Here is a 27969-nt window from a genome sequence, read left to right on the forward strand (position 1 = left end):
TTGAGCTATCTATGGGGTTATATAATGAATGACGTTGATGAGTATATTCTAGCTTGTCTTAGTCCCTGTGGATATAGAAAACCTCTCTGATAGGAGATACTGATTTTAATAAAAAACTGGAGTGTGGTTGGGTTTAGAATCAGAAAAGGATCATGACATTGTGTATGTAGCAGTGGGTGAGGGAAACTGGATCATACTGGCTTTGGCTGTAGTCCTGCGGCTTGTTCACAGTTTTAGTGATGTCACTACAAAGTGGGACCAAATCCCCTAAAGTGAAATGAGTCATCTTTGTGAGGAATAATTTGATTGACAAATTAAGCCTTGTTTTTTACAAAGAGACACAAAGTTTGTATTTAAAATAAAGAAGTTATCCACAAGCAGTAGAATGAATGAAGTCTAATTTCCTTTAGATTTGTGTCCTTTTTTTCCCCCAGAACCTCTGTTTGGCAATAACCCCATCTCACTATGTGCTCCATGAGGACACCCTCAGGAAAAGGGACAAACAGTTGCTTCCCAAAAACATCCCTTCAGTGAGTACTTAAGTAGTTATAACACAACAGGCAGGTATCATCCTAAGTGAAAAACTCTTTAGGAAGCAAGAAGTAGAATGGCATCACCAACTTTCAGCATGTGAAAGCTCATCCTGAGGATGAGTCCCAGTTCCTTGCTCTGTTCAGGTGCTGGTTTAAGTGCTCAATTCAGACAACCTGTGAAGAAGGCATAGGTGAGAAGCAATACCATTCTTAGTCATCTCAGTGCTCTTTACATTAGTTATGACTAGATAAAACTCAGATGAATGTTGGAGGCATGCAAGGAAATTTGTTGAGTGAGCAGCAGGACATTAATTGAAATTAATTGCTATTATACAGCCCAATAGTGTGCATCTAAGAGGAAATGTAAACTACTCTAATGCTACAGAGTCACAATTAAAATTATCAGTTCAGCAAGGATACCAGGGAATCACTGGAGATTGGGGGGAAAAACCCAAGCAATATCTTGGAGCACAAGGATGGGATAACTATTCATTCAAATATAGATAATTAGGGATGTCCCAAGTTAATCCAAAGTTCTGACAGTAAAGACAGTGATACTGTTTCAAATTGAGGTTGTGGCTTTAGAAGAGTTGCAGAAAATGGTTATGTGAAAAATCAAGGACATGGAAAAACTTTCATGCAGAGACAGATGAAAAGGTTGCTATGGTTTAAAGTCGAAAGGAATAAGAGAACGTAGAGATGGTAAAAACACTGACAACAAGGAAGGCTGAATAAAGGCAGATCAGGAACAGGCTTTCTCCCTGTCTTATGACATGAGAACAAGGGAATATTCGATTAAATCAAAAATTATAGGTTCAAAATCAAAGGGTCTGCTTCACAAAAATGTCCCATGAATGCTTTTCACTGAAAACTGTTTACATCAATAATTTAAGGACCAAAAAGGCATTGGTGATTTAGCGAAGATACAATAATTTAACTGAAGGTAATACTGTATTTTACAGCTTAAACTGATTTCCAGTTACAAGAGTTTAAGGTAAGATCTGATGTAAGGAGCAGATTTGCCTGCTTTGGAGATTTTGTGCCTTTGTGTGAAAGAAGGAGCTGCTAAAATCTTCTACTTAGTCCAGCACAGGATCAATAAACCACATCACCTTCTTCTGTCTTGAGTCCTCCACTGTTTACTATAACCATGCTTGATTTCACTGGGAACATTACTTGATCAATAAGACTGGAATAATGAGCTAACTGAAAATGCCACATTAGTTAAGGGAGCAGAGTTATACTGACTGATTTTGTGCTATCAGAAGATAATTATACCTCACTTCTACCCTGTTTTTTTGGGGTTTGTTTTTTAACAGGCTAGTTCAGTTTTATGTACAAATTGGAAGCAAGGCTGTTGGTAACTCCTGCAACAGACCAAGAGCCAGAAATGAAGGTAAAGCCTCCTTTCCTTATAGTAAACTTTTTGTAGTTTGTGCCTTTTACAGTGTTTTTGTCTTTTACTGCCTTTACAAAATCAAAAAAGATTGTTTTATTTTTAACATTGATTGCCTCTTCAGTTTTTATAAATGGTGCAAAAACTATTTACTTTTGTTCCACATTTGTATTTCTACGTATCTCCACCAAGCCTAATGGTGTTCTACCTGTAGGAATAGCTGTGATGGTTTACATTTATAAAATGAACATTTACAAAATGAAGTGTAATAGCTTTTATTAGACTAGTTGATCGTGTTGGAAAACAGGTAAATCTACAAGTACAAGATTGTTTCCCAACCTGAGCTCATGCATCGTTTACCTGAAATGCAAAATTATAAAGCTGCAGCTGAAAATATATGTAGTCTAAAGAAATTAATCTCTCCCAGCTGCCCCCTCCCTTATTTTACCCACACGCTTTATTACTGGGGCAGGGAGCTGATACCTGGGCTTGGGAAAGATCAGCAGAGTTCTGGGAGCAGATTCCCCATTTGAAGTGGTCTAGTTCATGAAGACAGACCACTGATACCTGGTAGATGAGAAAACTGAACATTCAGTATAAATCATTTAACTTCAGTGGACTGTTTCCTGGTGTATGATATTTACATTGATACTGACTCACAACTGTCATCTTTCAGCACAGATTACATTGAGGGTTTGATTCTCCTCTTATTTGCACGTCACTGTAAGACACAAGAAGATCCATGATCTTTAAACATGCTCTAGTATAAAAGAGTTTTAAGAGAAGAGATATACTTGAAGTGCTCTTTCTTGTATCCCCTTTGATGAGCACATAAGTGACTTCACAGTTCTGTTGTGTCCTAGTATTTGCCATACTGTGTGTTACATACAGAGGCTATCTTAAACTATCCAAATATTGTGACTATAAACTTTTAAGGATGCTGAGAGCTTGCACGCATTACATGAGCATTGTGAACTGCCCGTATTGGAAGCCAAACTATCAGAATTACAACCTAGTGTCCCACACAAACTGCAAGGATACCTGACATGAAATAAATACTGACTATATGAAGAAAGACAAGTTATTCCTATCATTTCTGTGGTACAATCATTAGTTTCACTGAGGTTGTAAAGGATTTGATCCTTTGAGTTTGGTGAAAATAAGCAAGATGCTGTGTGATACCTGGTGAGTCTGTGTCATCTTTGCAGTAGGACTTCATCCACAAAATGCTCCTGGACCACGAGATGCCAGAAGTCACAGGAACTGGATGGAGGCTGGCAGCTCCCTCATACAGGCTGAAGAGTTGCCCCAGTTTGCTCTGTACAATCAGACTAACTGATTTTCTTACCTTTAAAATGTAGGGCTTGTTGTTCAGTACACAAATGACAATGGGATCACCTGGCATTTGCTGCGAGAGCTGGACTTCATGTCATACCTGGAACCCCAGGTCATTTCAATAGACTTACCTCGGGAGGCCAAAACCCCTGCCACCGCTTTCCGCTGGTGGCAGCCACAACACGGTAAGCAACACCATCCTAAAAATTTATTAAGCAGCTTTACACAACCCACATGTCAATGTTTCTCAGTATGGACATGTTCTGCAGAAACCTCAGTCTGATGAATGGTTGAGTGCTGTAAGAGCATATTCAGTCTTTCCTCAGTCACACTGCAGACGTGATTTTCTTTTATAGCACAAAGCAGAATAGTGGGCTTAAGAGTAAAATTGTGTAAGACCTAAGTTTAAACCAAAGTTGCTGAGAGATAACAGAGGGGAAAGGAAAAGTATATTGCACACATAAGCCTAAATAATTGCCCCTCAGTTTAAGAAGGACAGGGATCTGCTGGAGAGAGTCCAGCGCAGGGCAACTAAGATGATTAAGGGAGTGGAGCGTCTCCCTTATGAGGAAAGACTGAGGGAGCTGGGTCTCTATAGTTTGGAGAAGAGGAGATTAAGGGGTGACCTTATTAGTGTATATAAATATATAAAGGGGGATGTCACGAGATAGCCATCTCTCAGTGGCAAACAATGAAAGGACAAGGGGTAATGGGTACAAATTGGAGCACGAGTCCACTTAAACCTGAGAAGAAACTTCTTCTCAGTGAGGGTGACGGAACACTGGAACAGGCTGCCCAGGGAGGTTGTGGAATCTCCTTCTTTGGAGACATTCAAAACCCGCCTGGACACGTTCCTGTGTAACCTTATCTTGGTGTTCCTGCTCCGGCAGGGGGATTGGACTAGATGATCTTTTGAGGTCCCTTCCAATCTCTAACATACTGTGATACTGTGATACTGTGATACTGTAATAAGATTAGAGGATTTACCCGAGTATAGAATGACCTGAGATGCAAAATGGCATACCCACTTTACGTCATTTTTCCTTTGTTTTGGAAGAGGAAGCATAACTTGGCCTTGAATCTGCCTACCTTGTGGCTCCCATCTCACTATTTTAGTATCTCCATATTCCAGGACCCCCCTATCCCCTGCCATTTCTGCTGTCCCAGCACTCTCCTCCTCTGCCTTCTGCTGCACCTTCAAAGCCCACTCAGCCACTTCCCACATCTTCAGCTGAAAGCAAAACCCTGGTGCAGACTGATACCTACAGCCACCATGAGAGCTTCCATCTTGTGTGGGAGCACATTACTGCTATTAAAAGTATCCTGATTAAAAGTCTTGCCTTATATAAGGTGATATTCAGAAATACAGCAAAGTACATTTTAACAGCAATTCCCTGGTGAGAAAAGTGTACAGCTTACATTCAGCTAATTATGGTACACAGCTTCTGGGACATAATTTGTCACTTTGATGGTTGGTTTTTATTCATACGTTTTCTTACAATGTACGTGCTGGAATTAATTATCCTCCCTAGCCAGGAGAGTAGGAAAGGTAAGAAGGATGTGATTTAGTTAAGAATCCAATTCATTTGTGAAAAAATGCTGAGTAGCAAGGGGTGCACCACAGACCGTCATTCCACCATGATCATTTGCACTGGTGGGTGGTGTGATGTCAGACCTGTTGCTCTCTAATTATATCCTGCCTGTGGCCATCTGCTCTGGAGGCACCTTGATGACATCTGTCCTTGCTGAAAGCAGTCACTCAAAGACCACTTGATGGCAGTCCTTTGGCTCCCAGTAAGAGAGAGAGTTTATGACTGGAGGTTGAAATACCATCATCTATAGCAGCGCTCATAGGTGACAACCACTCCTCATTACAAATATTAGCTCCTCCATGGACTGTCCCATCAGCCCACGTTCCTCATAGTAGCAAGACAGAAGTCCAGGCACATTGTTGCAAGCTCACAATTTGTTGTCAAGACTTTCTTCTGCTCCTGTAAGGACAGTGATTGTACAGTACAATGGCATTTTCAGCATGCCACTACAAAGGTGAATTGAAATGAAGGGAGAAAAGGGCTGGAGATGATGGTGAACTGAGGTGCCTGTAGGCTAGACAGCAAGAGAAGAGAGGTTTCCAGAAAGGAGAAGAGCACATCTATGAATATCATTTATATCAAGAGCCTTCTGCATTTTCCTTTATGTACTATCCTTCTCTATATGAAAGGTACTTTGGGAACTAGACAGAGGCCTTTTCACCTTGGCTGTGGGGAATGTCAGGAAGGTTGTGACCCATAAAATGAAAATCCTCAATCTAGGGACTATGGGAGTGTCTGTTCAAACACAGGGAGAGCATATGATGATGATGAAGGCACTGAAGTTTGAGAAATGAAGAGGAAAACAGCTGCGTTTATCCAAAATAGAAAGATACTCTAGAGTTCAGATTCCTCCTGAACAATGTTTTAGTCTTGTTTAACAGTGCTAAATCTATGTGGCTGAGCATGGCTCACTGTGTGAACACAGCATATGGGCATAAAAAATAACTTACAGGGACTCCACTAACCTGCCTGTTCTGCTTTTTATAGGGAAGCATTCAGCCCAATGGGCTTTGGACGATGTCCTTATAGGGATGAATGACAGCTCTCAGACTGGCTTCCAGGATAAATTTGATGGAACTGTGGATTTACAAGCAAGCTGGTACAGAATACAAGGAGGTCAAGTAGACATCGACTGCCTGTCTATGGATACAGCTCTGATGTTCAGTGAAAACATTGGTATGTGGCACCAAACATTGCTAGATTTGTGTGAGTCTGGTTTATAAATTATTTATGAGTCAAGTTTTTACAGAATGGGAGGTACAGAAAAATCCAGGTATAAATAAATCTGCAGGGAAAAGAAGCCTGAAAAAAAGGTGGAAATACAGGTAACATATCTGTATTATCCGTATACCATATGGAATATCCACATACTGCGTCTGAGGGACAGTCCTGAAAACATGCATAAGGTATATTCTTTTCATTGCTGTTTTTCTCTCTTTACTTAGGAAAACCTCGTTATGCGGAGACTTGGGACTTCCATGTATCAGCCTCCACATTCTTGCAGTTTGAGCTGAGCATGGGTTGCAGCAAGCCATACAGCAATTCCCATAGTATTCATCTGCAGTATTCTTTAAACAATGGGAGAGACTGGCACCTGGTGACAGAGGAATGTGTCCCTCCAACCATCGGCTGTCAGCACTACACCGAGAGCTCCATCTACACTTCAGAAAGATTCCAAAACTGGAAGAGAATAACAGTCTACCTCCCACCCTCAACCAAGTGAGCACTGCTCTTCTGCCTGTTTAGCGTGATAAAAATTTTGCTGATCTAATTTGAGCAAACAGCTCCCAGCTTGGGAATTTTCTTCATGTCTTTTAAATTATTAAACGTGTGTTGTCACACCATTGGAATTTTAAATTTCACTTCAAAATATTTCATCAGACATAATCTGAACTGCAGGAACGTAAGGAAGGAACAACTTTGGATGAGTGAATTCTGAAGTCTTGCCTATAATCTGTGATAGCAAGAATGGGAATGCTAAACCAAGCTTTTCTAACATTTACCCAGTAAGAAGCAAGAACTAATGCCCTGACCCTTGCTTTCGTATAAACATATTTTCTGTCACTGCATGTAAGTTGTCATCCAATGGCATGCGAGTCATGGCATTCAGGAAGTCAAAACACATGTTACTGGTTGTGCCACTTCCATGTTTTTGACCAGGAGGAGAGCTCGGCCTGCCTCCTAGGGTATCACATGGTTGTAAATGGAGGTGGCAGGTACGTTGGAAACCATCTCTCTGAATAAAACTATGCTCTAGTTTAGAAATAATAGATGATGATATTGCTTACCATTATTCTCAATAGTTCTGTAATTCTTCAAAGCACTCTATGACCAGCAAGAGTCGCAGCAATGTTCTTCCTTAATCTTCACTTTGGGCACCTTCCTTTAGAGTCTGCTGCAATCTTACCTAAAGAACTAACCTAAGAAATTGAAACTTCCAGTTGGAACTGGAATATGAATCATTTCTGAATACAGGGGTTATGCTTATTAATGTGCTTTTCTTCTCCTAAAGTCCATGAGATTTTCTTTATTATTTAGCACTATGCGGAGCATGCATTTTGAAGCCTGAAATACATTCACTCTTTTTCCAGCTCTCCCAGAACACGATTCAGATGGATTCAGTACAACTATGCTTCTGGTGTTGATTCTTGGGCTATTGATAACGTGGTCCTGGCTAAAGGGTGCCCCTGGATGTGCTCAGGCCACGGCATCTGTGATGCAGGTCGTTGTGTGTAAGTAGCAGCCTCCTTAACCTGCTTCACAGAAAGGATGTTGTTTTATCTAGGCCAGATGGATAACACCTTTTCCTCCCGATTTGTTGCTAGGTGTGACAGAGGCTTTGGTGGTCCGTACTGTGTCCCTGTCATTCCTCTGCCGTCTGTCCTGAAGGATGATTTCAATGGTAACTTGCATCCAGACCTTTGGCCTGAGGTCTACGGTGCTGAGAGGGGAAACCTGAATGGTGACACCATCAAGTCTGGAACAGCTCTCATTTTTAAAGGGGTCAGAGATTGCTTACATTGAAAACATGAATAAAACCCAGTAGAGTTAAAACAGAAAGTAATTTTTTTGTTGTTTATGTCAGTCTTTAGGCTCAAATTTGGCATTTTAATTTCTCTCATCTTTTCCTGCCCTAAATATGCGCCACGTTTGTCACAGTTGGTTTTTATGAACAAGAGGGTTTGTTGGCCATTACTTTTATTTATGGCATAAATTCCTCCTTAACCACCAAAGGAAAAGAATGAAACTCTGTGGCTGAGATTCCTGAGGCCAAGTGGGTGATTTGGAAATATGGTACACATCACAATTGATTGGGTTTGTGTCTTGAAATCCCCTGACTGGCTTTTGAGTATCTCAAATAATACAAATTATTCTGTAGTCTATATAATCAAAGCTTATGTAATTAGTAATTAGCCTGTGTTTTACTTAATTCTATCATTTTGAAGTTTTCTAGGTCTTTCAGGTTTTTTTGTTAATTACAGGTTGAAAAAGGCCAGGAAATGTAACATTTTCTGATCTTCTCAGTTCTTCAACAAAACACACCATAGAAAGACTTTTGTTCACATAAGAACACAAATTTTAAGGTCACACATGACTCTTCCTATGACACTGTGAATTCATGTGCTCCCAAAAAGGAAGGTTTAAAAAAGTTTGGTGTAGAAATTAATTCTTTAGAAATATTTCTTTGCAAAAGATTGACTCCAGTTCAACCTCTTTTAAATCATCATTTAAATCACAAATCACAGGCTGTGAATCGTCTAAAACCTAGATTAGTTGTTCCTGCAGGTCATTCCCTGGGGGAATGGGTCTGAGGAAGAGGCAGGCTCTGAGAGGTCGTTTGCCAGATCTCTGGAAAACAGAGACTGGCTCTGGCCCCAGGATCCACTCAACATTGAGCTCACCTTCAGAGATGGACAGGGCCTTAAGGGTCACTGTGAGGTTTCCTGTCTGCTCCCTTTCTTTATTGCTCTAAATCAAGAGGTTGCACCATAACAGGATATTTCTGCAAAATATTTTTTGAGGGACAGAAAAGAGCTCTTAGGGAGTCTTCCTGCCTGGAAATGAGGGTGCTTGGCTACCATACAATTTGCCAAAAAAAGAAGTATACTAGCTTGGACTCAATAATTGAGTAAGTCAGTGCCTGCAGATCAGATCACATCCCAGTGGTTCAGAGCATAAACTGAATGAGCTGTACCTGTGTCTGTACCTTACAGTGTAGGTGTGCCTCTGGTGCTGACACACACCCATATCTAGCTCTTTCCATTACTACGGCTTGCATTGCCAAGGCTGTCACTGTCCCTGTTTTCTGCTTAGGAGAAATTTCTCCCCCTCTCACTGCCACCAGCAATCAGTTACAGACAACATCCAGATAATAGTAAGCTGCAGAGCATCTTCGATAATGGGAACTGAGATTCACTCTCTATTTTCTGTACTTGCAGGAAGGACTCAGAATGCTTGTTTCAAGAGATCTAGATTGCACTAATACTGTGTACATCCAGTTTTCATTTAAATTCATTGCCAAAGGTAAGATCACTGCTGATTTCCTATCACTTCTGCTTTCTTCGTGTGTTGTAGCATCACAGAAAAGAATATGGATTTACATTTTCAACATCAGTGTTGAACATCAGTTTATGACAGATAATATGGGAACTTGTTTGAGATTCTGCATTATCCCTACCTTGCTACCAGCCTACATGATCATCTATGCAGTTCCTAAGGAAAAAGTAAACTGTGGTGGTGTCAAAAACAGCATCAGCTAGTACAGTCTTAGAGCAGAAGAGAAATAAAATAGCACAAGATTTTTTAGGCATTTTGCACACTGTTGGAAAAAAATAATAATTTATCAGGTTTTTAAGTCATAAAAGTGCCGTAAGTAAATCAGAGACCAATAAGGAACTGCTACTGGGTTTTCCTTTCCAAGCTTCAGTCTACTGCATTAAAAGCTCTTATAATTCGGCTTCCTTAGGTATCTTAGGGATGATTAAAACGCCATAATTCTATTCAATTGCATATGAAGAATAGTCAGACTTTGCAAGCCAACTTTACACGTTGGTGTAACAAGACAGTTCCCCAAGTACAAGTATTTTCAAACCAGCTATCTGTTACCATTGTTAAGTACTTTCTGGAAAAGAGAGAAAATAATAACATTGAAAACCATAACATTCCCCAAAACAATAATACGTCCAATAGTTTATGTTTAAAAGTAAAATCTTTCTGAAGACGTTTTGTTTTGGAGTTGTGTTCTTTTTAAAAAAAATTAAGCTATGCCTTGGAAACATTTCTACACATAATTCTTGCCAAAATATTCAAAAAACACGATGATTAAAAAGTATCATTCTGAAAGGCAGAATAGCCAAAGGCTCAAGGCTGGATTTTGACACTTGGCCCATAAAAGGTAAAGCAGTGAAACTCCATGAGAAATCTTTTCTCATTAAATACTAGCCCTAGGCCTGGACCCAGGACTTAGTCCAAACAAGCTCCCTAATATTGAATGCAAATTAATATAGCTGGGCACATCTCTCATCTGTAAGCAGTAGGACCAATGTGTTGTTTACTGTTAATTTGCATAGATAAACTGAAATCAGCTCCTGACTGCAAAAGTCTCCTCCCTGCTGTGTTCCACACATGCTGGTTGAAGAGAGACATTGCGCTGGAGCAGAGTGGAGCAGGAGCATGCACATCAGGCATGTTGGCTTCAGCACATTTAGTTAATTTAAGAGCAGAACATGTGAGAAATTTGCACAGTAGTACACAGTGAGGCAAGGATGAAGAAACTGTCCCTTAGTCCTTTTGCTGCCCTCAGATTGAGTTTCTGGGGATGTGCCATCACTGGGCCACACTGTGAAGGGAATGGGGAGTGCAAATTTGTCTGAGTGAGAGCTCAGCTAAGGGATACTGTCACTCAGACACTGATGTTCCTGGTGAGAAAGTCAGGCATAGGCCAGACATGCACTGGGGACTAAGCCTGTACAGCATCAAGTGCGAGTACTGGGCTCTAACCAGTGCCTGTTCATAGCTTGGGCTGTAAAGAGCCTTTACTCTTTAAGGTTTGAAGTAAAAAAAGAAGGAACTAGCAGTCACAAAATGAAAATTTTACTTTCAGTTCCACCATTGATTTTTAGGCCCAGCTTAAAGCACAGAATATTGCCTCTTTGTTGTTATTGTTAAAACATGCTATTTAAGATCCTCAGTGCTTTCTGTCAATTATAGGATTTCTGGGCTTGAATAGGCTCATATTGGTGTCTGCAGTCAGAGCCATGGATTATAAATTTGTGAGGACAGCACTGTGTATTTATCTGTGGGTGCTACAGAGGGTGATGAAAATGTCTGCTACCTGAGAAAAACAAGCAAATAAATATTGAATTTCTGAAAAAATGTCTGTGGTAGGAGCTGGTTTGTTCTAATTTAAAAAACTATTGCACTGAGGTAGGTTCTCATGTAAGTAATTAACTGTGAGCATACATATCATGAACAGCAATATAGATTTAGCCTCTAATTCATTATTATTTTGCGGACAAACAAGGGAAAGCACAGGAAGATATATATGTACAATACACTGTGTACAATACACATATAACATCTCAACAGCTTAAGTTGTTATTAGAGGAAGTCCATACTCTAATAGATGTCAGAGTAACCCAATTGTACTTACACTTGAAGAACTGCTTTTGAGCCAGTAATTTTTAAATCTGTATTATAATGAATGTAAATGCATGTCCTTTCTGCTCCAGGCACCCCCGAGAGGTCTCATTCCATCCTGCTGCAATATTCTGTCAACGGTGGCATCATTTGGCACCTGATAGATGAGTTTTACTTCACGCAGACCACAGATGTCCTCTTTATTAATGTTCCTCTGCCCTATGCAGCCCAAAGCAATGCAACGAGGTTCAGGCTCTGGCAACCTTACAACAACGGTAAGGAAGAGACAGCCATGGGTCTCCAGGTCCACACTTGTACAGCTCAGGAACTGTAAGAGGCTAGATTTTTTAACTCAACAGTAATAGAAACCCTTAATTCATATTGTCTTATATTTTAATTCCTTCAACTAAAATTATCACAGGATTACGTTTACTGTTCTTAGAACTCCTGCTGCTGTATGCTTTGAAGTGAACATACCTTAACCTAATACGCCTTGACTGTATGCAGAAGGTTACCATCAGCTTTGGTCCTGGAGGGCCTGGGAGATCAAGCAACACTGATTGTTAACTTCACTCAGGTTCTTCTCATTATTTTTAATGGACCTGATTCTCATTTACACTGAGGCCCCATCAGAATGCTCCAATTATACAAAAGTGTCCCAAGTGTAAACTGGAACTAGGCCTACCTTGCTCAGAATTAACTAGGCATTAAAAAGCTATTTAGAAAGAGTATGTAGTAAGCAGTTAATCTTTTGATTAAATTGTAAAGAACTGTAGAAAACCACAAGATGAACACAGCTCATTCCTCCTGATGAAGCTGAAGAAAGCTATCCTCTGCTCTCAGTTACTCTGAGCACATATCTTAGCAGGAGCTAACTGTAAGGGCTCTAAAGAATCCCAGCGATCATTTAGACACAATAGTACAGCAGTCATGTATTCCTAGAACACCTCTAACAAATTTAAATCTGGTTCTAAGAATCTAGTTCTAGTTCATTGTTCTAATGGGTTCTGCCTAAAACGCTTGACTAAACTGTTCTTGTGGAGGCTACCCTTAAGCAGGAATTTTATTTAAAAGAAACCTTTTGACTTTCTCCGATCAACACAAAGGCTTTTAGATAGATGAAAACACAGTTACACAGCAGATCTGGCAATCTATTCTTTCATCTCCGGTTTGAAAGCGCCAGTTTTCCAACATACTTGAATTCATAATCCATTGGAGAGAAGGTCCCTCAGAGTTTCCTTCTCTCTCAAAGAGCTCTTGCCAGCCAGCACAAACTACTAAGTCCAGGGAAAAATGTATAGGATGAAAATATCCTTTCAGACTGCTTGGGCTCTACAGCAACTGCTCTTTTAGATGATTCTTAATGAAAGAAGACATTGATGCTAGAGTTTCAAAAGTAAATGTGCTTTAAACAGGAGATAATCATTCAACACAGTTTTTTCACTCTTCCAATTTGGTGTGACTTCTAAAAATTTTAGCGGAATAAAAGCTAGTTTTGTAGGGTCAGGCTGCAGAGCAGTATGGGAATTATTTTAATGGAAAATGAAAATTTTCCATCTTCCATGTCCGTTTTCATGGAAAATGAAAATAGTGAAGCCATGCTTTTACCAGTCTTTTCTCCTTGTAATCCATAAGTACTGGTTACTGTTCTGCCTTCTAATAGTAGTGGTAGTAGGTCTTAATAGGAATGTTCCCTTTTTCTTTGTAGGCAAAAAAGAAGAAATCTGGATTATTGATGACTTCATTATTGATGGAAATAACCTAAAGAACCCCATGATCCTTTTAGATACATTTGACTTTGGTCCCAAAGAGGACAACTGGTTTTTCTATCCTGGTGGAAATATTGGGCTTTATTGCCCATATTCATCTAAAGGAGCTCCGTAAGCAACTCTCAGCAATAAATTAGAAAGAAGTGACAATGTAATAAACTGAATCTAAAGTATTGCTTTCTTTTCCTTACAGGGAAGAAGATTCAGCTATGGTATTTGTTTCAAATGAAGTTGGGGAACACTCCATCACAACAAGGGACCTGAGTGTAAATGAAAACACTATAATCCAATTTGAGGTACTTGTTCTCAGAAAGTTATTTTGCCTTTTGCTTAGAGAGTTGTGTTCTTTCAGGTTCTGCTCTTTGGTGTATTTGCTCAGCTGTTAAGATTGTCAAGTACAAAAGCCTGTATAATTTCACCTTAATTGCTTTAATGTTACTTTCTCTCATGTGGGTATATCATGAAGCTTTTTAACACAGAGATAAGGGAAAATTCTGCCTCAAAGTCTTCTACTTTCTTGCCTAAACTACTACTTTGTCCATGCCTATTATTTTAAGTATGCAGCATTTCCACAACCTGACCCAATGGAGAGCTATGGACTTCATCTGTGACACTAGAAATTCATTTTTCCTACCTGATGGCTAAACTGCATTTTCTCAGAGCTAAGGTTCTGCTTTCCTTTTTCTTCTGCCTATGCTTTCATAGATGCTGTAGTGGAAGCTGTTCTTTAGCTATGATGACATGAATTCATGCCATGTTAGGGAGTTATCTAAAGCTGAGGAGCATATTTTTTGTGCTTCACATACAGTTAGTGGAAACAGGTACCCCAACGACAATGCATAGTCTTCTGGCTCATTGTCTAAATCCAAACTGGACATTGGCTAGGGCGGCTTCTGATAGGATTAACCATTTTGCCTAGTATGTATTAATTTAGAGAGGTCATTATATTGTCAGTAAGAAATTGTAAAGGATTCTTTCATGTAAATTGCCATGCTGCGATTACAAGGCTGGTTTCAACAAAGACAGCATGCTGTAGCGTTAAACAGCAAATGATACCAGTTTATGAGCAACTACTGAATGATACTAGGAGTTTTCCAAGAAAGCTAGATTTAGCTGTGTACCCTTGCACACTTCAGTTCGTCATGCATCTAATTCATAAATTATTGACTGCAAACCACTTTTTGTTTGAAAATATAGATTTCAGCCTGTAGAACAAAAATGTTCGAGGTCACTTTAAGACATTTGTGAGTCTTCAGAGCATTGACCTCATAAAGTCTACATGCTTACTTCCATATGTGGTAATAACATTGTTTCCAGCTCACGTTTTTGAGGACATTAGTATAAATGAAGAAGTTATGCATAATGCAGTAGAGTTTCTCTCTATGTCTCAAGAGTCAAAACCTACATTGGTTTAAGCATTTCTCTAAGCTTCCAGATGAGTAGACAGCCCTTCTAGTCAACTGCAGGTTGATGAGATTCATGTGTGCTGAAGAGTGGTGAAGGAAATACGATGTAGGATACATCTAAAACATTCATGCACACTTCTAAATATTACTGGGTTTTAGAAATACATAGATTTTCATTACAGAGAAGCATGATAGAAACACACTGATTTTCTACTACAGAGATATGTAAAACCCACTACAGAGATATGTAAAACCCTTAAATGTTTCGTAATTTTTGTACAGACTTTGTATTTCATCAGCAATGGCTTTTATTTCTTGCATGGTAAGTATATTACATTTTATTTTACATAACAGGGTCATCCTGTAAGGGAACCAATTCCTCTTTTATATAAGCAATTTGAAACTAAATGAACATCTTAATATCACTGTGAAAGACTGATTTGCACTGAATGCATGCATGAAGAGGTCTCAGATTCTGTACAAAACATCATTTTGGTTTTTTTTTCCCCAGTTGTAGAATGGTGGTTGTGTAAGGTTTCTACCTTTTGTACTGTTCTTTACACTGGGAATCTTGTAAGAGCACCCTGAGGAATTTGACCCTGCCAAGCTATGTTTTGGTGTGACATTGAATCTAAATTCAGTCCAGCTATAAAACTCTTTTTAGTGCTGTGTAGTGAGTAGGAAAGCTGAAGAACATGTTGAAATGATACAGCACACAATATGTGGCACAAGGAGGGGTTTTTTTTGGAAGTGTGACATAAAAGGCAACCATAGCGCAGCTCAGCAATTTAACAAAAAGTTTACATTTGCACATTTTGTTTTAATACTTCTGGTTTTAAAAATGCACACTTTTTTGGTGCTGTGATTACTTCAATACCTGCCAGAGGACTGCAAGAGCTGGTGCATTTGCTCCAGCAATGTTAGCAGCTCTCCTTTGGGATTTTGTCTAATTAATTTCATTGTTTTCTCTTAATAGAAGTAGTTCGGAATCTCATATTACATTCATTTTGTGATATGCCAGAGGGCAATATGCCCATGGACAGGTAGGGCAGTACCCAAGAGTTCATGTTCATGTGCATGTCTTGAATGCATCATCCCAGTTGTTAAATGAGTTCCCAAATCACCGTTTTCCTGGGCTAAATAAATACTGTACCAAATGGGGGAGGCTGACTAAGTCTAGGAGCCCCACAGCCTGCCCTGTGTCATCTTCTGCATTTCGTGTCTTGGCCCCCAGATCAATATCGGCTGCACCACTGATAGCTCCTCTGCTGACCCGGTGAAACTGGAGTTCTCACGAGACCTGGGGGCAACCTGGCACCTGCTGCTCCCCTTGTGCTACAGCAGTAGCAGCCACCTCAGCTCCCTGTGCTCCACTGAGCATCACACAAGTAGCACTTACTACGCAGGCACCACGCAGGGCTGGAGAAGGGAGGTCATTCACTTTGGAAAGCTGCATCTCTGTGGGTAAGTGTCCAGCTCCTATTTCTGCCCAGCTGCTTGTTGGTTTGCTTTTATTTCTGTTTTCCATCCAAAATGTTCTCCCAAGCACAAGAGCAGTGCGTAAGACCTGCAGCACCAGAGCAAAGCAGATGACCATTTTTTCTCGTTTTTGTCCTGAGTGGTGTTAGTGTTCAGGTGATTCCCAAAAATGTGTTGTGCCTAATGCTAATGTAGAATAACCATAGATTATGCCCTATTTATCCATATATCTTCTGATTCGTGACTTTTTCATGGAAGTGTATTTCATGGTAAAATTAATGCAAAATTGACTGTCCTTAAAGAGTTTTGAATGTTCTTTACTGCAGCGCATTAGCTATTTGAATTCATCATGGATATTCTTGCATGAAATTTGAGAGTCATTATAAAATGCAGTAAAATATGAGCTAGTATAAACCTGATTCTACTTCATGGTAAGGAAATGGGCTGATCTAAATATTCCAGGTTTTCTTGCAGCTGTAAATCTCTCTGATTCTAAGAAGTTAACTGCTGCAGTCACTTAGAAACTGAAAGTTTGTGGAACAAACCAGATTGGATGCTAACAGATATGTAGTATAGAAAACCACTATGTGCTAGCTGGCATAATAATAATATGTAACTTTTCAAAGTTTAAAACAGTACTGATTATTTTTTCAGGGGAAACTGTCTGCTAGCATCAACTCAGTTTATGTAGGAGATCATATCATTAAGGGTTAAACTGTAGCACATAAGAATGAAAATGAGCTATGTAACTAAGAGATGGAGTATTTATGAAACCACTGCGTGCAACGGGCCTTCCACTAAATGAGTGCCCCCCTGTCTGCCTCTGAAAGTATGAAAAGACCTATACAAGAGATGAGAACCAAACTTGGAAAGCCTGAATGTTTAATTATTTAAGGAGATGTTTAAATTTTAAACTTGAAACTTCTGATTTATGACAGTTATCATTTCAAGCATGGAATAGGTCACCATCTCTTGCAGCAGCCCATTTGTCCTTCTGTTTTTTTCCACAACAACTCTTTGACCCTTTACACAACCACTAATGCATCCCTTCAAAAGAAAATTTTGCCAATGCAGATTTCTAACTCATTTAAACTTTCCAAGTGTTTTGATTTAGTCCTCTGTTCCTGAGTATTTCTGTCCTGTTTGCCTGCCTTCCCTCCTATTTCTTTCCCAATGCACCAGGCCAGAAGCCAGTTGCTGGTACCCAGCCAAACCCAGCAGCACAGAGCAGCTTCCATGTGGCATTCAGTGCCATGAAATTCTTGGGCCAGAGGGATGATGAAGGATTTTCTCTACCAAATTTCACTGGAATAACAAGAAAAAAAGAAAATCCAAACCTGAATGCTTGTGTAATTCTAAAAAAGCGCTCCCCCTTTTCATCCCCAGAGTTTTGGTTATATTTAAAAGAAGATGAAGACATTTTCAGTTATTTCCACCACATATGTTATTTTGGAAGTTAATATATGTTCTCAGCAGGCAGCTGTAACTAAGAATAAGTATTCCAGTTAAGTCCTGAAGGAAAAGCCCAGGGCCTATTGAGTCAGTAAAGAAACCCCTATTGACTTCAGCAAGACCAGTGTTTCACTCTCTGCTTCAGTCACGTTTCACCCTTCCGAAGACTGAGGGAAGGAGCTGGCATGCCTTGGGGTGGAATGAATCTAGCCTGTGGGGCAGATATCTCCTCTAAAAAGGAGGTTACAACACCTCCAGCCTCACACTTGTGTCCTTCCCGTCAGGGCACACTGAAATCAATGTTTTTTTACATCCAGCAGGACTCTGGCTCTCTGGAACCTTTCTTGAAACTCTTAGTAGCATTCCAAGCCATCAGCTACCCCTTATCACCTGAATCCCCTCATAAAAATTCCTTTTTAGCAAACCACGAGAAAAAACTCATCATCTACCTGTGCCAATAAATACCTGCTGCATTTAGATATCTCTAACACAACACGTTAAACATGGAAGGCAATCAAGTGCTTTTTCCTTCTCACTCTACTGGTTTCCTTCCCCCTTCAAAGCATTTTCTCAATTGGGAATAAAATCAGTCTCTCAAGTGTTTTTCCCCATCTCAGTTTGTTTTCCCTCCTTCCCCAGTCAGTCCTTTGTATGCAGCTTTGACACTAAGAAGGCAAATTAAAAATGACAGAACAGCACCCAAAGGAGAATATAGTTTAAATTAACAACTTGCAATACCAGCCTGCTTGAAGATTAAGCTACCCAACAGTAAGCTGAATACCTGGTGACAGGGGAGATGACATTTTCTTTCCATGTAACTGAGGGTGAGATCCTCCCATCCCAGCTCCACTGTGTGGTCTCACTACAGAGAGGGTGGCAGCATGTAGGATTTCACTCTCCAGGAGAGGGTGAAAGTGGCTCAGTCTGCGCCAGACACTGTACAGAAGGGAATCCTTCAGACCACATCCATTCATCCTCCCTGTGAACAGAACAGAGAAGAGTGGTTAGATTTGGAATGCCATTTTCAAGTCAGTCATTCAGTTCTGGTATTACAATTAATGAATGATGTTATTCTTATTTCTGTCAGTACTTGTGTTGAATATCACTATAAAGATGCATGAGGTGCTGAAGGAATTAGGTATAGCAGTCAGTTTCCAGAATTAAGCAATTTGTCAAACCATTTTCAACAAAAAGAATACAACATATATACATAGTATAGTTTATATAGGAAGTACAAAAAAGGTGGAACTGTTAGTTAAAGTACATACCCTTTATGCCTTTTCAGGTTGGCAAGGTTCAGATGGTACCAAGGATTTTACCCTGCTGGATCCCAGCCAGTGACCTGGGCCATTGACAATGTGTACATTGGCCCGCAGTGTGAGGAGATGTGCAATGGGCACGGCAGCTGTATCAATGGCACAAAGTGCATCTGTGACCCTGGCTACTCTGGACCAACCTGCAAAATAAGTACCAAGAACGCTGACTTCCTTAAGGATGATTTTGAAGGTATCATTTTTGGGGGGGAGTTTGAATTCTACCTGTCCATCTTAGTGGAACCCATGGCTCAAGGGATAAAACAGTGAAGTCTTCCTCGCCCCTCCATGGTTCTGAATATAATTTATTCCCATGAACCAAGCAATTCAGGTGTCATTCTCAAGCACAGTTTGTGAATGTCTCATGGCTATCACTGTTGGTTTGGAGTGTTCGACTCATAGTGAAGCTGCAAATGCTGTGGAATACAAGATATTGACTGACATAGAATTTCCTGAAACTCTACATGTAGAAAATAATTTCAGAGGAAAATGATGGTAGTTTGACTTCAGTACAGACAGAATGCAAGTGAAGCAAACAGTGGAGAGCTTTAAGGTTGTCTTATTTCTCACATGGGAAGTATAAGTGGCCTTAATATGACAAATATGGTTTTAGAGCAGACTGTGTGTCTCAGTGCTGAGGGCCACTCCTCTGCAGGCATGGCAGACCCTACACAAGTGTAAGCAGGAAGGAACTCAAAGTCTCATGCTTGCCTGGGCACACACAGCATCTATGTCCACAGCTCTAAAACCACCTTGAGGTTTCCCTTGCTAGAAAGCATGGCAAGAAGAGCACATTTTGAATAAAGCAACATCTGTGAATAAAATTCATCCCTTCATAGGTGCTGCTGTTCATTTTTATTTTTGCCATCCCTTGCTTGGGTGCTACCATGTGGTACCCAAAGTTTCTTTATAGACCTGAGTACTTTGTTGGTATCTTAAGACAAATGAAGTAGAAACTCTTGTGCGTAACTGGAGAATAAGATCCCAGATTTCATTCTTCTGGGTTTGTTTGTTTTGACTCATGTCAGTTTTCTAGAATGCATTGAATCGCAAATACTGGGTGTTTCTTCACTCTGCGTGTGATGTTAATTTAGCTCTCATCCTCTGGAAATAGTACTCTTGCAGAAGGCACATTTAGAGTAAATCATAAATATGTATTCACTGTGTATTCAGGTCAGCTGGAGTCAGATAGATTCCTGCTTGTGAGTGGTGGAAAGACATCAAGGAAATGTGGTATCATGTCTGGAGGAAACAACCTTTTCTTCAATGAAGAAGGTTTACGTATGCTGATGACTCGAGACCTAGATTTGTCACAAGCCAGGTAACACAATTTCAAAGTTCTTTCAGGATTTCACTGAAGAAATAATATACTGAAGAGTAATTCATATGTGACACTACTGTGCTCAAGGCAAGCGGATATATTCTGTGGTCCTTGCTGTAGCAAATACTCAATTTTAACCACTGTTACCATTTTAAATTAAATCTAACTTGAACTTAAATGGGATTAACCATGTAAGTATTACTTTTTTCCTTGAATAAGAAGAACAACTCCAGGATCTGATGCCACACCTTCAGTAGCTTGTGCAAGTGTTTATTTCTTAAATGCATAACATGAGAAATCGATTGCATGTCACACGCTCTGCTTGTCTTACAGTTTGGTATATTATGAGCCATTGCTGAAACAGGAGATTCTGCTGCCAGTATAGCTCTTACATTCATCATCTCATAACTCTTTAATTTCTGAAGCTTACTTTCCCCTTCTTGTGCACATTTGTTTCCAATAATTCACTGAGAAATTCCCATCAATCTGTCACCAGCTACACAGAGCACAGCAACTGAAAAACAAATATTTTTAGTGTATTTAGAGATTATGTTGTATCATTACAGCCTGCAGAGTAGATATTTGATGAGTGAGACATGCTAAGCAAGCCAGATGAAAAAAATAAATTCAGATGAAATAAATTAAGCCACATCTTAATTGCATGCATGCTAACTAGTAGGCATTGTTTTTTAAGTATTCAGTGTCTTAGCTTATATCATTGTATTATTACTTTGGAGAGATGGCCTTTTCTCCAGGACTTTTTTTCCACCAATGTCTTATAAACACCCTACTCCTCTCTAATATTCTGTGGGAAACACTTTAACAGGCACTTTATCTCTTTTTTACTTGTCTTCATTAGTACTGAAGCTTTAAATGATTGCGGAGCATTATAGTCAATAAAGGTGCCTAATTTATAACCATTATATTTTTAGATCAGCAGTTAGCTAACCCTCAGTGAAGTGTAATATTAAAGATCCCTGTAATTTGTAAGATTCCTCACAGCAAACCTTTTTCAGGACTTGGTAAACACAAACATAAATTCTCTGCACTGTTTTGATTTCCTAGACCGGTCTAAAATTAAAAGATTGTTTAATAAAAGACACGAGGTCTTGTGAGTTGCTCCGTTAGACTAAATGACATGTTTTCCTTGTTGCTTGTGTTCAAAGAACCATCATTTATCTCTTCTCCGTGACAGTCTGTAGCTGGATTTGCATACATTGACCTCAAGGTGTTATATGGAGATAAATAGCTTCTGCCTGAGTAAAAGGCAAACAAAGCAATACATTTAATTTCTTGTTTATGCTTATGAAAAACAACAGTTATCAACAAATAACTCTATGTTCTCTGAAGAGCAAGGCAGACTGCAACAGCTCTTTAGCAACCTAAGTAATTGCAGTGGGATTTTCTTAATTTCCAGGCTGACTCTATTGGCCACCTGCAAAGTGCAACAGATCTGGCTGTGACACAGATGTGCTGAGTTCTGCACAGAACTTGGCAAAGGGTTTGAGTTTATGCCAGGAATGATGGGAACCAGCATTCCCAATAGATACTTTTAAAGGTACTAGACTCAGTAGTCACATTAAAACTTCCCCTTTTCCTATGAGGAAATCCTCTGAAGTACACACGTGAGCAGTGGTGTCTGTTAGTGCTGCAAGCCATGCTTGGCACCAGGGGATTGAAACTAAGTGGATTCTGCAATCCTCTATCCACTACCATCACATTAAATCTGTATTTTAAAACATTTAATACAAGGGACAGTATATCACCATCACATACCAGTAACTGAAACTGCACAGCATGAAATATCAGTAAGGAGAGAATATTTTAAGTATCACAACTGATCAAATCCTTCTCAATTCTGAATTAGTAGAAGAATATCCACACGTTTTAGTGTTACTAGATCTGCAAGAAAACTTTGCTTTTCTATCTCAAAATAGGCAGAGCCTTTGCAAAATATCTGGAATGAGAAGAGAGATATTTTAATATAACTTTTTTATCTGCTAGACATTACCTATATTTGAGGTGGTTATTACTATACGAGTTAAAATTCAGATGAAAGAAGAGCAATCCACATAGAGCAGATTCAACAGAGACAAGGTCACTTGGGTTTATTTCCTTTGAATTATGTGGCAAATGTTGGAGTAAATCTGAGAAGGCACAAAGACTTGCCAGCAGTGAATCCAATCCATTACAGTTGATATGTTGATGAATGAGGGTCCCCAGTGCTCCTTTACAGCACAAGCAGTATGTCATGTCTGGGACATGGAGGTAGATACAATCTATAGCAAAAGTTATATATAGTAGCAAGAGAAACGGTGAGTCGCAGTGAGGACTAGAATTAATTGACTTGTGGGTCTGGTGTTTTATTGAAGCTTTGTCTGCCCAGGATCTCTGTAGCCTCCAGTCCCAGTGGATCTACCTGCACATCAAACCAGAACAAGACTTCTGATACAAAACTTCTGCACCGTTTCATTTAACCATGAGCCAGGCAGCAATAATGCCACAATAATTAGAACAGATACAACACTAATGCTGTGCAAAAGCTGTGCAAATATGAATTAATACTTGTAATATCCCTGCGAGTCCAATAGGTAAATATCATTACAGCAGTGGTTCCCTCCACTCCAAATGCAGAGTAGAGCTATTTATAAGCATCAGCTAACAGGAAGAATTTCACAGTTTGATACAAGTCTATTGTGCTACTTTGTAGAACCCAATTAAATAGGGGATGAAAGCACTGGTGTCCCTGGGTGGCTTGGGCTGGCTTCAGGGAAGCCAGCACTTCTAAGTGGTGTGATTTAGACAAATTTCCCAGGCTGAGTAAATGGACAAAATGATCCCTGAAAATGAATGTTGCTTTGTTCTCCTGTCCAGATTTTCCCTAGTTTATGCCAATGGAAAACCGGGATGCTTGTTTTGAATGTAAGCATTTCAGGGAATTCATAACAAAATGTGATCTACTTAGGGCACTGTTATTTTTCTGCCACTAAAATCTGTACTCATGGGCTACAGGGATAAAAAATTCACCCAGGATTATGTTCCAGATATTTGGAACAACATCTGTTATGCAGACAAAAGGTCAAAACATAAATGTCAAGCTTTGCTCAGCCTCTTCTACCTGGCAAACCACCACACAGGCAAAACAAATTTTTGTCATCCCACCTGCCTGTCCACTTATATTCTGGAGGCTTTGAAAAGGCAATCATAAGGTCTCCTAAAGCTGACTCTTTCGGCAAGAAATCACGGGGCTAAGTCAACAGACAAACTCCAGGTGTCTCTAGTTGGTTATGTAGGGTGTTACAGAAAAGAAATCCTTCCAGTAATTTCTCCCCCCTGTTAGATTTGTGCAGTTCTTCATGAGACTGGGATGTGGCAAGGGGGTGCCAGACCCCAGGAGCCAGCCTGTGCTGCTGCAGTATTCACTCAACGGGGGCCTCACGTGGAGCCTTCTCCAGGAGTTCCTCTTCAGTAACTCCAGCAATGTGGGACGATACATTGCCCTGGAAATTCCCTTGAAGGCCCGTTCCAGTTCCACTCGGCTTCGCTGGTGGCAACCATCTGAGAATGGGCATTTTTACAGTCCTTGGGTAATCGACCAGGTAAGGAATCCTCTTGGTTCTTTGGGGGTTTTATAAGCACCTTTCGACTGTTTTCATCTTACTTTTTCCCTTTGGTTGGTATATGTCATCTCACTGCGCCAAGCAAAACTGCTTTGCATAAAGATACTTCAGAAGTATAATAATCTAGCAAAATAGTAGCATACAATTGCTGTTTGCTACTCTTGTGTTTTTAATACACGGTTTCCATGCAGGGTTCTGACCATGCCTGAGCATGCATGAAAGATTTTCCTAGCCTTTTGGAGCTAGGAAACTCTTTTGTACAGTGGTAGATCCCCTGGTTCACGTTGTAGAAGGCTTTACTATGCAACATTCAAGTCTGAGTTCAAGAACCTTCACTTCAAATCTATCCAAACATGTAATCGGCTTGGTAGAATGTAACAGAAAAACCTATAGAAAAATGACAGTCAATATCCATCTTCTAATTTTTAAACCAAAATTTTGTTTTGTATTTCAGATTTACTTCTATAAAGATTATTATATTGCTTGTGTGACTTGCTCTAACTCTCAAGAAACCCTACTAAAGTGATTATGCTCTAAGTAGTGTTATTGGGCTGCCCAAGTTCAGCTTGCTTAAATATTTATGCGTTAATATTTTAAAGGAATTAGTTCATGTTCTTAGGAGAAACCCAGAAACCAAATTCCAGCCATGTTTAATGATGTGGTTACAATGTGGTTACTCTTCATTAGGGACTGTAGTGATAAGACAAGGGATAACGTGTTAAAACTTAAACAGGGGAAGTTCAGATTAGATATAAGGAAGAAGTTCTTTACTGTAAGGGTGGTGAGGCACTGGAATGGGCTGCCCAAGGAAGTTGTGAATGCTCCATCCCTGGCAGTGTTCAAGGCCAGGCTGGACAGAGCCTTGGGTTGGCATGGTTTAGTGTGAGGTGTCTCTGCCCATGTCAGGGGGGGTTGGAACTTGATGATCTTAAGGTCCTTTCCAGCCGTAACTATTCTGTGATTCTATGAAAATTTTACTTCCTTTCCCTCCATTTAAAAATTCTCACTCTTTCATTCCTGTATCTTCATTGAATGTAGTTATATCAGTTTGGAACAATCAGAAACTGAATTTAGAGTAAGAAAGGCAAATTAATTCTATGTTGGTTGCTGTTGAATAGTTAAACGCTGATGTCTTACAGTCAATGGTAAATCAGAGACTATTTCCCCAGTTCTATCAGCAGATGCAACCGGACAGTAGTGTGACAGATTATGGTACAGATGAACAGACAAGAGGAAAAATGACACTGTAATTTTGCTCCTACCAACATTTATTTTAGTGAGCAGTTTACTTCATCCAGGATTGAGTTCACCTCCCTGAACTTCAGATTTCTATAGCTAAGCAGATTTCTGTAGGACCCTTTTATAGGAAAAATATATTCCCCTTCTTATAATCTAAGCTCTTTACAAAGTAAATTTGTCCATTTGGGTCCAGGAGAATATATACACATAGATCAGTAAATCTTTTCCTTCTCCAGGATGCTATGTCACGTGTATGTTTGTGAAGACTTTCCAGACATTTTATCTTTTCAATAACAATTCCTTTCCTAATGTTTCAGATTCTTATTGGAGGAAACATCTCTGGTAATACAGTGTTAGAAGATGATTTCACCACACTGGATAGTAGGAAGTGGCTGCTCCATCCTGGGGGAACAAAGATGCCAGTCTGCGGCTCTAGCGGGGATGCTCTAGTGTTCATTGAGAAAGCTAGCACTCGCTATGTTGTCACCACTGACATCATTGTGAATGAAGACTCTTTCTTGCAAATAGATTTTGCTGCATCCTGCTCTGTCACGGACTCCTGTTATGGTAATGACTTCTTAGAAATTCCTGCTCTTCCTCATCCTCTACTGTAGAGAAAAGTTCACTTGTTTTGTGGTTCCATTATTCATCAGTTCCATTATTCATCATAATGCAAACCAAGAAACAAAAGAAAGCTGCATGGTTCTGTTAGGAATTGGAGTATCAGCTCTTTTATTCTAGGTGTCTGAAGCCTAAGATAAACTAAACTTTACTCCAAGTACTTGCAGTTCAATTCATTTAAGAAAAAGATTAATAGCTGTCTTACTCAAATCCATTTACCAGTACATGATATCCACTGCTTGGGGTGATGTCCTTGTTCTAATGATGAGCAGCTGAGCATTTCTAGCATGTTTCTTGCTTTGTGGTTTTGCATTTTCAGTGAAGTAAGTTCTGACCTCACTTCCACCTGTATGATTAAAAACCCCACATGCTAAGGCAGCATCAACTGCAAAATTTTTATGGTCCACATGAAATAATAAATACATATGTAAATATATATGTATGTATGCATGTATGAATGTGTGCACAGATATATATATGCACATACATGTGTACATATACATATACACGTAATTATGCAATTTTTAATTACCTACCTTTTTTTACCATATGAGTGCAGAGCATGCTTTTATATCTGCATATACATATACACATATAAATAAAAACATGCTCTTCATTCAATACACATCACATGGAAATTGAAAAGTGGTTCATTGTGTGGATTTTAAGATGCACAAAAAATAGCTCTTCCTAGCTTTTGAACTCGTTTATACATCTAAAATTACATTCTCTTAGCACAAGGGTTTAGGGTATAGATTTTTTTTTGTGAAGAAGAAAATACAATAAGTTGCATCATGTAGCATGTGTTAATTCAGTGGGTTGATCCTAAGATCATCTCCGCCAAGTTGAAGAGTGTTTTGGCAGTTTAGCTATGTACTGGCAAAGAAACAGCTCCTTCTTTTTTTGCTTCATTGTCTAGTACACTTACCGTTATCTTAACTTAGTATTAAATTAGGCAGGATACTACCTAATCATGCTTCCAGCTACACTGAGCAAAGCATTTCATTTTAGTGACAGAGATTTAACACTAAAAACTCACCCTTGTTTGTATCCACTTGTCCTTCTATTCCTATAGCAGAGTCTTAGGAGCTTAGACATCAAGCAGGACTGATTGGGTGATTAATGATCATTCTCTGTGCATAAAGGTAGAAGAAATGGGTCTGTAATAATCAAAAAGATCACAGATTTATCACCTCTGTCATTGCAGTCATGCTCCATGCTTTGCACAGCCAGAATGCCTGGCACCTGGAACATTTACTTCAAGTTACAGTTCTGTGCCCATTATTATTTACTTTCTAATGGCTGCATAAAAGTTTAACTTAAAGTATCTAGTGAGCTTGACTAACCTATATTTTTCATGATTAAAGTTTATAAGCCATAAACATTAAAACGATGAAATTGCTGGGTTTTGCTGAGAAATGAATACATTAGTTTAATGTGGCTAGACTGTGTTTGAATGAAAAACAAGCTTACTGACTAACAAACTCCATTTAAAATTGTTTATGCTGGATAATGAAATGAGCTGGTTTGGAGGCAGGTGGAAGAGTGACTAAACCATCTTGTGACAGAGCCAAAAGTTTGAATTTGAGTGTTGCTCTGGCTTACACTATGATTACATCCAGCTGAATCTCATCCTTCAGCCTGGAAAACAAAACAAGTTGCTGGTCATGATGCTGTCACATCACTTTCTTGCACACTTCAGCTTGACTTAATCCTGGTGATTTAACAGATTACTTCATCTTTGCACTTGTGGTCCCTGAGTTAGTTGGCAGATGTGGAGCTATACCTACTCAGCAACATGTAATATACCTTCCAGTGCTGCCACCAAAGGAGGCAGCTTCAGACATTTTTTATACAACAGTCTGAAATGTTTTGAGTGGTTATTTTGTCAGTGTAGACTTGTGATTAATGCTTTCTGGGATTAGCAGTTTATTGCAGACCTATTGGTTTAAGTCTCTAAATTAAGTAACTAACCACTTTTCTATCCCTAGCTATTGAACTGGAATATTCAGTGGACCTTGGGCTGAGCTGGCACCCAATTTTGAGAGATTGTCTTCCCACTAATGTGGAATGCAACAAGTATCATCTCCAGCGGATTCTCATTTCAGACACTTTCAACAAGTGGACTCGGGTTACTTTGCCTCTGCCACCCTATACTAGGTATCTCCCTCTGGTTTTCTACAGAATAAACCTAAATGCCTAACTATGTATTGATGCATGATGCATTATAGCACTGAAATTGTACCTTGCCATT

At 39.5% G+C, this 27969-nt stretch overlaps 1 protein-coding gene across 2 annotated transcripts in view; it reads left to right on the forward strand.

The window, feature by feature from the left end:
• The window catches only part of RELN (reelin), a 290067-nt gene that overhangs the window by 229633 nt on the left and 32465 nt on the right, over positions 1–27969 (forward strand). For both annotated transcript variants that reach the window (XM_061366298.1, XM_061366299.1), the window contains exons 31-46: positions 1853–1929; positions 3291–3449; positions 5844–6032; positions 6302–6575; positions 7448–7588; positions 7682–7859; positions 9296–9380; positions 11588–11770; positions 13204–13375; positions 13458–13560; positions 15905–16134; positions 18887–19107; positions 20088–20235; positions 23576–23834; positions 25412–25661; positions 27707–27875. In XM_061366298.1, coding sequence (XP_061222282.1) covers positions 1853–1929; positions 3291–3449; positions 5844–6032; positions 6302–6575; positions 7448–7588; positions 7682–7859; positions 9296–9380; positions 11588–11770; positions 13204–13375; positions 13458–13560; positions 15905–16134; positions 18887–19107; positions 20088–20235; positions 23576–23834; positions 25412–25661; positions 27707–27875 — 2838 coding nt within the window. The remainder of the gene's footprint in view (positions 1–1852; positions 1930–3290; positions 3450–5843; positions 6033–6301; positions 6576–7447; positions 7589–7681; positions 7860–9295; positions 9381–11587; positions 11771–13203; positions 13376–13457; positions 13561–15904; positions 16135–18886; positions 19108–20087; positions 20236–23575; positions 23835–25411; positions 25662–27706; positions 27876–27969) is intronic.

This window comes from Neopsephotus bourkii, unplaced genomic scaffold, assembly GCF_033783945.1.
Source record: "Neopsephotus bourkii isolate Nb327-2 ecotype Australia unplaced genomic scaffold, CSIRO-AGI_Nbou_v1 NB_1328, whole genome shotgun sequence".
NCBI lineage: Eukaryota > Metazoa > Chordata > Aves > Psittaciformes > Psittacidae > Neopsephotus > Neopsephotus bourkii.